Source organism: Eurytemora carolleeae, unplaced genomic scaffold (assembly GCF_000591075.1).
Source record: "Eurytemora carolleeae unplaced genomic scaffold, Eaff_2.0 scaffold478, whole genome shotgun sequence".
In the NCBI taxonomy this organism is placed as follows: Eukaryota; Metazoa; Arthropoda; class Copepoda; order Calanoida; family Temoridae; genus Eurytemora; species Eurytemora carolleeae.
Window position 1 is genome coordinate 103,972 of NW_019396378.1, and position 17,705 is coordinate 121,676.

The 17,705-nt window shown below is 31.4% G+C and overlaps 1 protein-coding gene across 1 annotated transcript; it reads right to left on the reverse strand.

Moving 5' to 3' along the window:
* Positions 1 to 4,230: 4,230 nt before the first annotated feature.
* Positions 4,231 to 14,522, reverse strand: LOC111702040 (uncharacterized). Its single transcript, XM_023473563.1, has 10 exons — positions 14,371 to 14,522; positions 11,584 to 11,704; positions 11,182 to 11,297; positions 9,223 to 9,280; positions 8,491 to 8,566; positions 8,338 to 8,431; positions 6,535 to 6,608; positions 6,052 to 6,152; positions 5,453 to 5,930; positions 4,231 to 4,418 (listed from the first exon to the last, which is right to left on the reverse strand). The coding sequence occupies exons 1-10, from the start codon at positions 14,520 to 14,522 to the stop codon at positions 4,297 to 4,299; spliced, it is 1,392 nt and encodes a 463-aa protein (XP_023329331.1). The 3' UTR covers positions 4,231 to 4,296.
* Positions 14,523 to 17,705: the final 3,183 nt, after the last annotated feature.

Sequence of the window (17,705 nt, forward strand, 5' to 3'; positions counted from 1 at the left end):
TCTTGTAGTAACATTCCCTGTATTTACTGTTATTTCTTGTAGTAACATTCCCTGTATTTACTGTTATTTCTTGTAGTAGCATTCCCTGTATTTACTGTTCTATCTTGTAGTAACATTCCCTGTATTTATTGATGTATCGTGTAGAAACACTCCCTGTATTTACTGTTTTTTCTTGTAGTAACATTCCCTGTATTTACTGTTATTTCTTTTATTAACATTCCCTGTATTTACTGTTCTATCTTGTAATAGCATTCCCTGTATTTACTGTTATTTCTTGTAGTAACATTCCCTGTATTTACTGATGTATCTTGTAGAAACATTCCCTGTATTTACTGTTCTATCTTGTAGTAACATTCCTTGTATTTATTGTTATTTCTTGTAGTAACATTCCCTGTATTTACTGATGTATCGTGTAGTAACATTCCCTGTATTTACTGTTTTATCTTGTAGAAACACTCCCAGTATTTACTGTAATATTATGAAGAAACATTCCCTGTATTTATTGTTATTTCTTGTAGTAACATTCCCTGTATTTACTGAACATTCCCTGTATTTACTGATGTATCGTGTAGAAACACTCCCTGTATTTACTGTTTTTTCTTGTAGTAACATTCCCTGTATTTACTGATGTATCTTGTAGAAACATTCCCTGTATTTACTGTTCTATCTTGTAGTAACATTCTTTGTATTTACTGTTATTTCGTGTAGTAACATTCCCTGTATTTACTGTTATTTCTTATAGTAACATTCCCTGTATTTACTGTTATTTCTTGTAGAAACACTCCCTGTATTTACTGTTATATCTTGTAGAAACACTCCCTGTATTTACTGTTATATCTTGTAGAAACACTCCCTGTATTTACTGTTATATCTTGTAGAAACACTCCCTGTATTTACTGTTATATCTTGTAGAAACATTCCCTGTATTTACTGATGTATCTTGTAGAAACACTCCCTGTATTTAATGAGAAACACTCCCTCTCACCCTTTGCTCTTTCTCATCCTTTCAACCAAGAACTCAGTCTGACATCCCCTGGTTAAAGCAAAACTACCAAAACTTTGTAATTAAATCCTGACAAAGTTATCATATCTAGATCTGAAAAGAGTCTCCATGAATAAAAGATGCAATAAAAGTACATTTTCTCGTATTTTATCAAATACATTTTTATTTAATTTTTCTTTATTTTAATTGAACATTTTATATTTTTTCAGCAACGCTATAGAAATAAACTGGGACTCGTGGAATTCTGTAGAAATAAACTGGGACTCGTGGAATTCTGTAGAAATAAACTGGGACTCGTGGAATTCTGTAGAAATAAACTGGGACTCCTGGATTTCTGTAGAAATAAACTGGGACTCGTGGATTTCTGTAGAAATAAACTGGGAATCGTGGAATTCTGTAGAAATAAACTGGGACTCGTGGATTTCTGCAGAAATAAACTTGGACACGAGGATTTATGCAGAAATAAACTTGGACTCAAGTATTTCTGTAGCAATAAAGTGGGACTTATAAGGATTTCTGCAACAATGAACTCGAACTCGTGGATTTCTGTAAAAATAAACTGGGACTCGTGAATTTCTGTAAAAATAAACTGGGAATCCTGGATTTCTGAATAAATAAACTGGGATTCGAGGATTTCTACTTCAATAAACTACATCTGGTGGATTTCTGCAACAATGAACTCGGACTCGATCATGGATTTCTCCCACAATCAATTGAAAGAAAAGAATGTAGATATCTCTTCTAAAATTAACATATAAAGGGCATTTTTCTGAGTAATTTGATATCAATCTTTATTAATTGATCGTATAAAACGATATTGACATTTAGACTGTAATAATAAACCCAGAAATTGCTCAATCTAATAAAATGTATAATTGAACCTAAGAAGATTTAAAGTAAAAATGTTATATTCTTCCACCTAATTCTTTGTAAATTGATTTAAAGCAATATTTCAAATGCAAGGACAGATGAGATTGAGGTCAGTGAGGGGGTTTAAAATTAAAAATTACAAAATTTTTTTTACACAATTACGCTTACAGTCCCTTTAAGCCGCCAAAAATGAGATGGGCGTGTTCATATTTTTTAGTCGTTAACGCGTTCCTCGTTCTAGAACGAGGGCCTATTGATAAATCTTTCGTTCCTCGTTCGAACATTTTCCGTTCTGTTCTGAGATATTTTGATATTTTAAACTGTAAATTTTGTTAGATCTGTAAAGTTAGATAGGAATTAGAACATTTGAGTTTGTGGTAAAGACTCGATTCCTTCAGATTTAGAACTAGTTCCTGACTTTTAACGTTTACGACTGCTGACTATTCTTTCCAACCAATTACCCTTCTTTCCACGTTCGTTATTTTAAAGAACGCTTTTTATGTGTGTTTTTTTTCGTACGAAGGCATCGTTCTTGATAATAACGTTTGTTCCAGTAAACGATCGTTTCCCAGGAACGACATCAAGCCCTACAAAAACTAAAGAAAAGAATCCCAGTTGTCATATACTAAAACAAAGAATGTTTTGCATAAAAAAAAACATATCCCCCCCCCATCCCTTGCTCCTCATCAATCCTTCATCATCTACTATTTTCTCTCCTCCCAACTCATGTTAGTAAATAATGGAGAATATCTATATTAACTTCCGGTCTGAATATAGGATATACACTTCCGGATTGTAGAAAACAGTAATATTATATGATTAATATTTCTTCTATCATCTTCTTTTTCTATTATTTTGAATTCTAAATTGATGGTGTAAACATTTGATATTTCAAACTAAGACTATATGATCTGACAGAATTCATATTTTGAAATATCAAAGGTAACTTCTACAGTATCTTCCGATGCACAAAAAAACTAAGTTTCAGTTAACACCCCTCTCTAAGTGAGTAAGTTGAGTGGGATTGGGAAACTAAGTGCATGAAGTATACAATGTTCATTGTACAGCGCTCAATGAAAAAAATTGGAAAAATGTCTTTCCGGCATCGAGAAAAATATATTTCTTAACAGAATAAATTGTTTTTGGCAAATAAACCCACAGGTTCAGAACGATAATATTATTTTTTAAAGTTTTATATTAAGAGGAGAAATAATTGAAAATATTTAATATTTAAATCTAAATTGGAACTTTATTGTGACTTTCTTTCACAACTTCTCAATTTGAAGAATAAAGATTTGCTGCTTTTTAATTTCTCAAAAGCATGTATGATAAGCTTTTTATCTTAAGGGAAAAATAGGTTCGAAAAGCACTTATTTTAGTACTAAAAGGGTGACCCACCTAAAAATGACAAGGAAAAGGCTAAAAAACCAAGTCAAATTAATTAATATCGTTTCTTTATGAACGAAAGTTGAATTTAGACAAAATATCATTGACAATCGGAATTCCGTTGCGCGGAATTGCGCACAATAGTTGCTTCCGCTTGCGCCATTTCATTGCGCTATAATTTCGAAAAAGGAACGAATTAAATATTCGCGGAATTGCACGAAATTGCGTGCAACGGAATTGTTTTTCCATCTAAAGATCAATATTTTTAACTGTTCGACTTACAAAATTTATGCAGCAGATACAAGAATGGAAATATCTCTGTAGATTTTAAAATAATCGAGGACCAAGTTTCACAATTGTTTCAGCAGATTTCAAATTTTTAAAATTGTAAGGTTTGTTTAATCAAAATTAGATATTTTGCTACAGTGCGAACCAGAAAACTATGGAACAGAAGGACAACATCACAGTTTATTTAATGTCGTTACAAATTAACAAACCAGCAATTAGCAATTAGTATCTTATTAAATCACTGATTCAGTTACATTGGTCTGCTTGAGTCTAAAATGTCGTCTTCCTATGCCAGAGTTTTCTGGTTATCATGCTGCAAATGAATATTATAAACCAAAAGATTAAGCTTAAATTTAATTTTTTTAGCATTTGAGACTGAAATGTTAGTGCAGTTTAGTTTAGTGTATGGCAATGCATACCAAAGTTTAAATTGATTTTTTTGTTGTTGAAAGGAATTGTGCAATAATTAATTGCATTTATTGCGTGCCATAAGGTTTAAATTGAATAATATCAAAAAGTTGAAACACAAACGCAAGAAAGTTGGACGGAATTGTGCGGATGTAAAATCCACTTGCGTTGGAAACACTAATTGCCATATGTTCCTGCTTCATTAAACTAATTTTTAGGACAGGTTATGAGGTCTTAAAAAGCACTCTTTATTTTGGATATCTCTTTTGATAATCTTTCAATATTTTCGTTTTTTATTTCTAATAAACCTTTATTTTACATTTTTGAACTGTTTTAAGTAATCATAAGCCATTCCAGCTCTGCCTGGGCAGCAACAGTTTTAAAAGATCTTTTTCAATTTCTTCTTTTATCGTTTTCTTTCTCTTTTCTTGGTTCCGCTGGCATTTTTTACTCATTCTATTGCCTAAAAGATGTGATAGAATCATGAATTGATTAAATCGTATCACCTTTGCTTAAAGTAATTTGTTTACACAATTTATGGCTGTTTTAACAAATAAAACAATTTAATCCATTAATTGAGTTAAAAAGATCCCTGCTACTGGCAGCGAGATGTTCATGAAGTACAATATTCAAACTGGCTTCAAATCAGAGATTATATTTCATCAAGGAATGTTTCAATCTCTTCCCTGTGCCAAGGTACTAATGCAAGGAAAGTTATTTCAAAGGTGTACGCATCTTTTGTACTGCAGTGTACTGTCTCTGGGCGGTGATGTAAACACAAGACGGATGTCGAAGCCTGACAAGGGATCCATCCTTCACATAAAAAATCAATAAAATATTCTATTATGTGAATTATCAAAATTTAATGCTTTTAACCTCCTCGGATACTAAACGAACACTGATGCACCTATTCGTCTTTATAAATTCCGCCCAGAGAGAACTGGTTTCAATATGTACGCAGAGTATTCGCGACCGCAATTAACTTTCCTTGCATTAGTACCTTGCCCTGTGGTGCCATGTACTAAAATATTTTTCAGATTTTTATCTTCTTTTTGTTTTTAATTTTCCGAGGTTTAACAACCAGAGAACCGGATTTTTTATACACAATTTAGACTAGTGAATATCAAAAATCTATATAATAAACAGGACATTCATGTATATATATGTTGCCAAACGGCTGGGTCAATTCGGCTGAAATTTTTAGTAGACACTCATGGGTGGCCAGGGGTATTATAGGCAAAAATAAATTAGAATTTTTTTCTTCCAAAGTTTTAAATTTTTTTAATTATTTTTTTTTAACATTTTTAAAAAAAATTTTGTCCACGGGCAACGCCGGGCCCTTCAGCTAGTATATATTAAATTCAAAACCATTTAGTTCTTAAATTCTTGTTTTGATTGACATTTAGAATGCATTTGTTACATTAAGAATAATCTGAGTGCCATTTGATGATATATCTACTGAAGGGTTTATAGTTTCAGCATTCATTCCAGTCATACCTTTTCCTTTGGTTCCTTGATTATAGCCTTCACCTAATTCACTTCTTTGTTTAGTTGGATCTGTTGCATTTTCTGATTTTGCTGAATTTGAATTTTCTGTTTCAGATTCATATTTAACTGTATGATTTTCAATGATCACTTCGGGTTGATCAATTACTTCAGATGGTAAAGCTATATAGTCTTGCCCTAGTACATTTTGTTGTTTCAATGGGTCAATTGCATTTTCTAAATTTGCTGAATTTGTTTCAGATCCATTGTTAACTATAAGACTTTGAATGATCGCTTCTGGCTGATCAATTACTTCCGCTGGTGAAGTTGTCCCGTTAAAATTTTCAATCTCAATTGTAACAACTTCATCTTCTTTATCTCCATCTTCTGAAGATTCTTTTTCTTTTTTAGTTTTGCATGATCCCCAGCCATCTTTTTTATTCTCACATGTACAGCTCCCTTTCTCACAGTTAGGCACAGACTTACAATCCTGCAGACAAAAAAATTTATCAAATAATTGGTGATCATATCAGATTCTTTCAAGAAGAAAAATCAAAATATCCAATTAGAGTTTCATATGTGCCCTTCCCCAAACCAGAGAAAGGACTTACAAAATTATCTCTGCAATTATTTGCTGGGTATTTGGTGGACCAGGAAGGTTTTTTACAAATTTTAGAAGAACATTCACAGGGCTCATCAGAGGAACATTTTCCTGAAAAAAAAATGCTAGTAGAATTTTATTAACCCTCAAAATGAATTTAGAAAGGGGGAAGGGGTTTTCAACTCAGTAATATAAAAAGAAATATTGTATACAAGCTGAAGAGCCCGGCGTTGCCCGTGAAAAAAAAAATTTTTAATTTGTTGAAAAAAATATTAAAATTTTTTTATATATATTTTTTAAAAAATTTCGAATTTGTTTAGCCTATAACACCCATGAGTCTCAACAAACAAATTTAACCCAATCGGTTCAGCCGGCTATAGACAACATATATATACAAATGTCTTGTTTTATTATATATATCATATTATAATTCAATTAATTTAAGCTTATTTTAAGCTGTTTAGGTGGCTTTTTGTGAGATTTATGTTTTGACCTTTTTCGCTACAATCCTTGATGTTTGAACATTCTTCAGCAATTTTCTCATCAACGCAAATATTCTTCTCACACCTGGTACATAAAAATATTCTTCTCACACCTGGTACATAAAAATATTCTTCTCACACCTGGTACATAAAAATATTCTTCTCACACCTGGTACATAAAAATATTCTTCTCACACCTGGTACATAAAAATATTCTTCTCACACCTGGTACATAAAAATATTCTTCTCACACCTGGTACATAAAAATATTCTTCTCACACCTGGTACATAAAAATATTCTTCTCACACCTGGTACATAAAAATATTCTTCTCACACCTGGTACATAAAAATATTCTTCTCACACCTGGTACATAAAAATATTCTTCTCACACCTGGTACATAAAANTTTTAAATAAGATTCTTCTAAAGATCTGTAAAGATCTTGTTTTACATTAGATTCTTCTAAAGATCTGTAAAGATGTTGTTTTAAATAAGATTCTTCTTAAGATCTGTAAAAATGTTGTTTTACATAAGATTCTTAGATCTGCAAAGATGTTGTTTTACATAAGATTCTTCTTCTGAAGATTGTTCAAGGTGTTGTTTAACAGAAGATTCTTAAGAATATTTTTAGGTGGTCTTTTAAATATTCCTTAAAATGGGTTTTTTGAAAATTTTATAAACAATCTTTTTCAACTCTAATAATCTTGTTTACTGGGGATTTTCAGAAAATAGTTTAGTGTTGTTTGTGGGTTTGTCAGGAGATCTTTGAAGATGTTGTTAAAAATATCATTCTTCAGAGAATCTTAACATATGGCATTTGAGTGATAATACTTTTTCATATGGGATGAGTGATTAAGACGCCATTTTGATAAATGTTATGGTTGCATGGCCGGATTCACTCCATATGTTTATGTACATTGGAAAGTACATTTTCATACTCTTTACAGGAGGATGCATGTACACTACACAGTGCAGTAACACAGAGAAGAAATTGAATACTGCAAGCTATTCCGAATTTTAATTCGCAGATTTGTGTGTACTGATCAAAATGATAGCAGCTAAATCTTAAATGGTATGTAATAAATATAGTAATAACCCCGATATATTGGAAACCTGAACCTACCTGTATATAACCCTGATAAACATGTCTTGTATATATAACTATGTTTTTTAATCTTTGAACAGACCTATCGGTCAATTACATTTTTACCTGTATCATTAAACCTAAAATATAGTTAGTTGAATAGAACTCTGTTTGATTACGGTCAGAGCTAGTTCTCTGTAGAGAGTATAGAGAGAATTGTATCTGGATTGATACATACTTAATAATACTGAGAAAGTTGTATCTGGATTGATACATACTTAAGACTACAGAGAGAGTTGTATCTGGATTGATACAAACTTAAGAATACAGAGAGAGTTGTATCTGGATTGATACAAACTTAAGAATACAGAGAGAGTTGTATCTGGATTGATACAAACTTAAAGAACTATTGGAGTAAGGCATTTGTTTCAGGTACAATAATTTCTATGGCAGATATACAGGAGCGGGCACAACTTAATGTTCTGAAGCCAGAACTTTTGTGCTGTGAATATGAGGATCAAGCATTGATCGCCATCTTATATCGCTAGTAATTAATTTAATTCTTTTTATTGATACCCCCGGTGTTATTAATGCCCAGTGATAACTTAATTGAAGGGACAAAGCTTTGATCTTCACATTTAATTGTGCCCACATTGGATACTAATATCAAGATTAAGGAACTGGTTTAACGCTTCCTCTGTGTTAGTCTGATATAATCAACCTACCTACTTGCATTTAAACTCAGGTCTATAAACATTCTTGCAGAAGTATCCGCCCTTCTCACAATCCTCAGCAGTCTCACACTGGTATTCGCAAAGGTTACCTACAAATCTAACAAAATATTAAAAAATTGAAAAATGTTTTAAACAATTGATTTTTAACCTGAACATGTGCAGAGTTTATTGGAACATTTTTCATAGTTTGAACATTCTTCAGATGTTCTACACTCAAACTTATCCTGGAATGGGGGAATAGGTGTTCTCATGCACATAAATATTATTCATGCATTAATGACTTTTGTAAAGTTAGTAGTATATTATGTTGGCTTTTAATGGAAGGTCTGTAATAAATAGAGTAACAACCTCATTATCTTTGAAACCTGAACCTCATGTATATATTTCGTTATAGGCACTTCAAAAATTCTGAGAAATTTTTAAAATGAAAATAAAAAAAATGTTTTAAAGGTTTGCTTTTATTTAACTATACAAAATGTCAAAGACCCTGGCAGAATATATACCCTTAAAAAGTTTAAAAACTGTTCAATAATGATCAACTTGTTTTTATGTATCCCTAAAATAATAGATTTTACCTTAATGGATTTACAAATGTATGAAGACGATAATTATCGTAAAATAGTTTCTTGTTAAATCCGTTCTAACAATCTTGTAAACTTTATATAACGTCGATACATAAATAAATATCTAGATCTTAAAAAGAAGGTTTTTATACACTACCACTACTATATATCTTTGTCATGAAACTTGAAAAAAGCCACATCATCAAAGAAAACTAAAAACCCTTATTTTTGAAAAATTAATTTAAAAAGACTACCCAATTTACTCACAGGAAGCTTCAGTAAACATTCAACATAAATTGTAAAATAAAATATTTTACCTTTGGATCGGAAAAACACTTTCCAAATTGACAGAAGCAGGTTTCTGGGGTTTGGGTACTGTTAAATAGGTATTTAAAGGGATCGTTCACTTAAGTGGGTAATATAATGGTAAACTAATTTAGACTATTAGCTATATCTATGACTAGAGAAAAAGTCGATTTATTGCTTAGAATTCTGGTATGATACTATTTAAAGCCTTTTTCAGTAACAACAGCCCAATAAAATCTAAAATTATCATATTACAACGGCATCATGTGTCAGCCATTATACATAATAAAATAAAAACATTTGATTTTAGAATTAGCAAGAAATCAACGTCTTTTGTGTTTAAATATGATTTACCAAATTAACAAGTTTTATCTCAGACAAACCGAATCCTAGATTTTTTTAGAATTGACAATCTTAAAATAATTTTGATAAAAAATAAAGACTATTAGATACTGCAATTTAATTTAATATTTGAAAATTTTAAAAAATCCATCATTTTGACAAAAAGCATCAATTAGTGTAAATGCAAAGGTATCATATACCTTTGCGCTGGAATTCTGAATGAAAAATCGGCTTTTTCTCAGGCCACAGATTAGATTAATACCAATGAATAGCTAATAGCCTATTTAGTTTACCCTCGAATTATACCCAAGTAAGTGAACGGTCCCTTTATTAGAATTATATTACATAAAAATCAAAAGTAAGATATGAAATTTTTTTAATTAGTCAATCAAAGTTAAAAGGTTTTCACTATTATGAGCATGAGTATCATTAAAGGTTCTTAGACTGCATTTATACAACAGTTTGCATTTAAAAATTATTAATAAAACATCCTGTGTTTCTGTTTCCGCCGAAATTTTGATATTTTTTCCGGGACGGAAAATTACCGGAATTCCGTTTTCCGGCTCATCTTTTCCGGTAATTAAAATTTCCGCCAAGAAAAATTCTGGTGGAAAATTTGATACTCTAGGTCAAGCTTGCTGATCGAACACAAAACATTTGAAAGAATTACTCCTTGATTTTAAGCATCGTGAAAGGGATAAACCAGTTCCTACTTAGTAAGTTTAACTGAGCTGAAAACTTTAGAATGAGATATCCTTAATCACGATCGCTTAATCTGATTATCCAATGCACACTTTTGATTTTATTCTTAGAATCCTCTTTTATTTCTACTGTTTAAATGTTACGTTTGATAGCAATTACAGATACAATGCTATATCGATTGAACTAATATCCGATTGAATTTCAAGCATTTAAACAAATAAAAATTTATTAATGTTAATGTGAAATTACTAAAACATATTTTAGGACTATTGTAATTTCTAACGTTAGTCTTAATAAATATTAATCCAAAACTTACGTTCGTTCAATCAATGTTTAGTTCAATTGATATGACACCATCAACACCAGAAATCATAACAGAGAGCTGGGAACTTTAGAATGGATAAACTTTATTCCTGACTTCTTGATCCGAATATCCACTGTGGAAACTTTTCATTTTAGTCCTAATCCACTCTTTTTCTATCTCCTTGGATATCCGTGTTTTCTCCAATGAGAATATTTCTGTTCTCTCATTGGTTGCCTGCTTTTCTCTGATTGGCTGCTACAGTTTCTCAGATGATTAAATATTAATTTGAATTTTATCGTTTTTCATACACTTTTAAGATAATCTTGCAAGATTATGTTAATCTCGAGATCAAGAAAAAGAGTGGACTAAGCCTTAATCCCGATATCCACCATTCAAAAGTTCCCGGCTCCAGTTTTTCAACGGTTAAAGAGTATATCTTAACATGTTACGCTGCTTGATTAAATTTTTAACTTCTTTATTGGATATCGAATGCGCGTTTTAAAATAATCTTGGGTTTAGTTAAAACCTGGAGTTTAAGCAAATTAATCTTGATATCCACCATTCTAAAGTTTTCAGCTCTGATTTGCAACCATTAAAAAAGCACTAGGCCTATCTGTACAACCTGCAAGGACAATCTATAACATCTTTACACTCTGTTCCATCAATTTGAGGAATCTTGAAGCAGGTTCCAAACTTGCAAAGGCTGCAGGGTTTCGATAGAGATAAGCTTCCCGGAAGCTAAATAGTTCACATTAGTATTACACAGTCCACTTTATAAGTATTAAAATATAAGGAAATCATGATCACGAATTCTACAGCCTCTGATTATTCTTTATTTTCTTTACTCACTTATTTTCTTTACTCACTTATTAGTTTATGGCTTAACAAACCTAATTGATTTATTACTGCTGATGAATACAGAGAAACGGAGATTAGTGAAAAATTACATCATTGCTTTTTTATTAAAAAATTGAAAAAGTAAAAATGATAAAAAATTTAAGTTTGAATTAACGCAATACATTGCCTGTAAATGATCAGTTGTATTTAAACAATTCTCGGCGAAGCAGTCTTTAGAGAAGGTGCACTCCTTGCCAGCGACACGTTCAATCATGATACTGCTTAATAAATAAAAAATCCACATCATTCTGAAAGTAAAATGTAAATTACAGTCATTAACCCCATTTTCCCTGACGTCTGGTTTCATGCCTGGTTCCGTGTGGGAGGGGTTAAAATTTACCCCCCCCCCCTTTATTTCCGACCCGTATTGCGATACAAATCTATAACATTTGATACGTTTTTGGAAACCCTTGAGCTCAATAATCTGCAAAAAATGGCAAATTTACAAAAAAAAAAATATTTATTGCGAAATGTAGTCATTAAGCAAAAATATTCAAGAAAAATGAAAGTCTGCAAATTCTCTTTATAGGCGTCTGTGCAAAAATCTGTGCAAATTTTTTTTGCAAACATTGTGCAATCTGGATGCTTTTGTTATAGGCTTTCCAAAGATATAAAATGTTGAATTCCAATGACTGGAAGTAGGTTTAATTATAGATTTAGTCCAGTATAGGTAAAATAAGGCATTAAGGCAGTATGTCTAAAGACTCAGACAGTAGGTATAAAAGCCCAGCTTTTAGCCATAAGTGATGGGCATGGTGTTAATTGTAAAAGTACGAAAAATTTGAGCTTCCTAGCTCAAATACTTCTTGAGTTATCGCAAAAAAAACTATAGGGGTGGAATCAAATTGCCCCCCCCCCCGGGGTAAATAGGGTTAACATCATGGGAATAAAGGGAAAATAAAAATTTCTGTTGTTAAGCAGTTAAACTTTGATGCTTCAACATTTTATTATTCTCATGTTTATGCATTCTTTTAAATTGTGCAGTCATTCCCATGCATAAAGGTTCTAGCTGTTATCGTTAAATAGATCGACTGCAACTGCATAATGTGATATAAAACCTGGAGCAGCTAGGCACAGTGGCTAGAGATCATCAAATTTCCGTACTACATGGATTGTTTAGAAAACAATGAATAATGAACGAGAAAGGAGAGGAAGAGAGAGCGAAAGAGGGGGGGGGGGGGGGGGGGGATGAGAGAGAACAGAAAGGACAATGAAAGAAAACTACGTGAAAGGAGAAATGAGAAAAGAAGAGAAAGAGGGAGGGGGGGGAGGATGAGAAAGAACTATGAAAGGAGAAAGGAGGAAAAGAAGAGAGGGGGGAAGGGTGAGAAAGAACTATGAAAGGAGAAAGGAGGAAAAAAAGAGAAAGGGGGAGGGGGGGAGGATGAGAAAGAACTATTACAGGAGAAAGAATAAACTGCACATGAAAGAACGGAAAAAGTGAAAGAAGAATAGAAAAGGGATCTACAAGAAAGGAGAAAAAAAGACAAAACTAAGGAGTACAGTAGCAAAATAATAGAATAAGGCAGAAAACTGTACAGGAAAGGAAAGAAAGAGAAAAATAGGGAAAGAAAGGAGGAGAAAAAAAGAAAGGAGACTATAAATGCCAAAAAGATAAAAAATCAAAGGTTAATGCAAGTACGAAAATTTAAGTATTACTAGCTACGGTTCCTAACTGCTAAGCGTACAATATTTGGTGTTTTTGTACGAACTTAGGGATTTTTGTTATAAAGATTTTAGTATCGATGCCATTCTGTCCCCTCAAATAAGGTTGCATTAGTTATTCTGGATTAAGATTTGTTAACTTGACATGTCAAATTAGTAAAATAAACACGAAGTATAGAAATATTTTTGAACGCATTCTGAAATCTGAATTAACTTCTGCATTTTATCAAAATAACTCAGATGTCTGGGTTCTTCTTTCTCAAACATGTGTGACCTAACCCAACATTTATTATCAACTGGGAAAATAGAAAATAGAATTGTTATGATTTGCTATGTACTAATTAATGAATTTACAGCATTCAATTCATATCAATATCATATTTCATTGTTTTCTTTTAACATCAGTCTGGAGTATAATAAAACTTAATCCTGTAACAATAGCAAAATTAAAATCTCCAAAGCTAAACTTTAAGTCTCTAAAAATCCTTGATAGTAAAAGATTCAAAATTGTGTGCATAATGTGGAAAGAGAGACATGAACGTGTTTAGTATTTTTGCATTTCGTTTGTTCATCGTTTGTGAACGACCCATTTAGTATTTTTTTTTCAAACGTTCAAAACAAATTTAATATTTTTATCTTTTACGTTGATATTCTCACTGACCGATCGTTCAGTGAAATTGTTCCTTCAATAAAATTATTCCTTCAGTTAAAAAAAACTCGTTTTTCAAAATATTTTGGAAACTAGTTCATTCAGTTAAAAAAATATCGTTTTTTAAGTTCCTTCGAACCATTTTAAATTGTTCGTTTTTTTAATAATGGTCTATTATGTTCATCCATCGTTCATTTTTTTATCTGAACAAAACCCTTTTTCACGATAAGTTTTGCTCGTTCTTAAAAATGTTGTTAGTTCAAAAAAGCGGTACCAATCTCTCAAGAAATTGGGCTTGCTTTATTTCTAAAATAATAAACTCCAAATACAATGCACAAAATTAGACATAATTTTACTGTTAAGATGATGACAGCTGACCAATAAAAGAAAAACATCTCTGAAGGGATATCTTATAAAGTAACAATGTTCGGATAAACAATTTCCAGACAGGAAATATTTAAGATTGGACCAATTCTTAAGAGAACACAGGAGGCCTTGCACTGTTGATAGGACATGCTAAGGGGTCAGTTGCAATTCATATGGCTGGAATTGTGTTGGTGTAAAAAAAAATTCAGCACTTCGGAAAAAGTTGTCTTGTACACGCCTAGAACAACATCCATAGTTGTCTTGTACACGCCTAGAACAATATCCATAGTTGTCTTGTACACGCCTAGAACAATATCCATAGTTGTCTTGTACACGCCTAGAACAATATCCATAGTTGTCTTGTACACGCCTAGAACAATATCCATATTTCAGGTTTCCACAAAAACAGAAAAGTTTTGCGCTAGTTAAATGCTTGTAATAATTTTTTTTATTGAATATTTGAATTTACTTTAACGGCATGAATCAAAAACTTAATGAAACACAGTATAGAATAGGAGGAATAGATTAAAAACAGTTATAGAATAGAAAGAAGAGATTAAACACAGTTTCAGAATAGAAGGAAGAGATTAAACACAGTTTTAACAGTAGGAAGAGATTAAACAACGTTATAGAATAGGAGGAAGAGATTAAACACAGGTATAGAATAGGAGGAAGAGATTAAACACAGGTATAGAATAGGAGGAAGAGATTAAACACAGTTTTAGAATAGAAGGAAGAGATTTAACACAGTTTTAACAGTAGGAAGAGATTAAACAAAGTTATAGAATAGGAGAAAGAGATTAAACACAGTTATAGAATAGGAGAAAGAGATTAAACACAGATATAGAATTGGAGGAAGAGATTAAGCACAGGTATAGAATTGGAGGAAGAGATTAAGCACAGTTAAAGAATAAGAGGAAAAGATTAAACATAGTTGTAAAATAGGAGGAAGAGATTAAGCACAGTTATAGAATAGGAGGAAGAGATTAAACATAGTTGTAAAATAGGAGGAAGAGATTAAGCACAGGTATAGAATAGGAGGAAGAGATTAAAACACAGGTATAGAATAGGAGGAAGAGATTAAAACACAGGTATAGAATAGAAGGAAAAAATAAAACACAGGTATAGAATAAAAGGAAGAGGTATAGAATAGGAGGAAGAGATTAAACACAGGTATAGAATAGAAGAAAGAGATTAAACACAGTTTGAACAGTAGGAAGAGATTAAACAAAGTTATAGAATAGTAGGAAGAAATAAAACACAGGTATATAATAGAAGGAAGAGGTATAGAATAGAAGGAAGAGATTAAACATGGCATAGAATAGGAGGAAGAGGTTAATAGAATAATCAGATGAGGTTAAACACAGTTATAGAATATGAGGAAAAGATTAAACACGGCATAGAATAGGAGGAAGAGGTTAATAGAATAATCAAAAGAGGTTAAACACAGTTATAGAATATGAGGAAGAGATTAAACACAGGTATAGAATAGGAGGAAGAGGTTAATAGAATAATCAGAAGAGGTTAAACACAGTTAGAGAATATGAGGAAGAGATTAAACACAGTTATAGAATAAAAGGAAGAGATTAAACACAGTTATAGAATAATCAGAAGAGGTTAAACACAGTTATGGAATATGAGGAAGAGATTAAACACAGTTATATAATAGTAGGATGAGATTAAGGTATATTTACGTAAAAATTTGTATGCTCAACTTTTTGGTAAAGAATTTTATATATATTTACATATTTTAGGTATGTATCATACCAAACGATTTTTTTTAAATGCTTAGTATTTTTTCGTTTTTTTCTTTACTAAAAAAATGCATTTTTTTAGAGTTTAAAAGTTTGAGGCAAACTTAAAAATATGTATATTTTCAATTAAATTTCATACCAAATAATTTTTCAACGTTTGGTTTCAATTTTACAAATTTTTACGTAGTTTTCGGTTTTTAGAGTGATAAGTTTGATACAAATTGAATAATACGTATATTTTCGTAAATTTCATACCAAGTAAGTTTTTAGGTTTTTATAAGCGTCAATATTTTCACGAAAATTTAACTGCACAGAAATGTATTTTAAGTTAGAATCTAAAAGTATTTTATGATATTTTTAAAGAGAATTGTTATGTAAGAAATTTAATGCAAACATTTTGGTAAACACAATGTTTCAAAATTTCTATTTGTGGAATCATAGTTGTATAGATATGAAGGAACAATGTGCATGCAAAATCAAAGTTATCTGCTTAACATTTTGGTTTTAGACCTTGATGCCTTAAAAATACGTATTTTTACTAATAGGAAAAACCTATAAATTCCAAAAATTAAGAAATTTTGGGATATTTTCAACATAAATGGAAAACCTTTAAAATTCCTGATTCATTGGATTTTTTAGGTTTTTACATACGCACTTGAGCGTTTGTCATATACGTATTACTATTTTTACGTACATATAATATAACCGGAGATTAACCACTGTTATAGAATAGGAGAAACTAGAAACAGATTAAACAAAGGTATATAGAATAGAATGCAGAGCAGAGATTATTAAACACAGGTAATATGGAGGAAGAGTAGCACAGTTAGATACAGGGTGTCCCACGAAACATGACATTTAACAAATAGCTATTTTTAGTTAAACAAATCTTTTGCTTAATTATATTTTACTTTGAAATCAATTTTGATATAATGACTCCCATATAATATTTTTCTTGATCTTTGGTATAAACAACTTAACAATTATTATGGAAAAAGACATACTAAACTATTCACCAACTGTCATGTTTCGTGGGACACCCTGTATAAACAGGAGAACGATATGATCTCCATGATCCCTTTATTTGATTTTCTGATTTATATATTTCGGAAATTCGGAACAATATAATTTAGTAAAATTGTTAATCTGTTTTTTAAATATATAAATTTTCATTAAACTATAACGTTTAATTATATTTTGGGGTCTGTCCTAGTATACGATTTTTGGACCCCCCCCTGCCCCCCTCCCCCCCTCCTATCAATTTTTTACATGACCATTTATTTTTCAGCAAATTTANATGAAGAGATATATTTTGATATTTGTTTTGTTAAGCCAATAAATTTAAACAAAAAATAAAAACAACAAGCGGAGACCAAAATGCGGGGCGTGGAGACAGAATGGCGGAAGGCTTGGTGACGTCACTGAGGCTGGGAGACCAGTTTTGCGGGGCCTGGAGGTAATTCTGCAAATCCTGAGGTTCGGAGATCATTTTTGCGGGGATCATGGCGCCTCTGCACCCCCTCCCTCGTACGGATAATACCTTTTAGTTCCGATGATATAGCACTTTTTGAATAAAGAACGTTGATTCGAGTCTAAACACATAGTCAATGCTGTATTTTAATTCAGAAACTTACTGCTAGTCTAGAAGTTAATTTTGGATTTTTACAAATCACATATCATTTAGATTTATTTCATTTCAAATATTGGTTTATATTCCAAATTTAAAAAAAAAATATTTTTTTTTATTTTCAATTAAAAGTAAATAAAAAAGATAGTTTTAAAACTATTTTAGAAAACGACGACATTTTATATTAT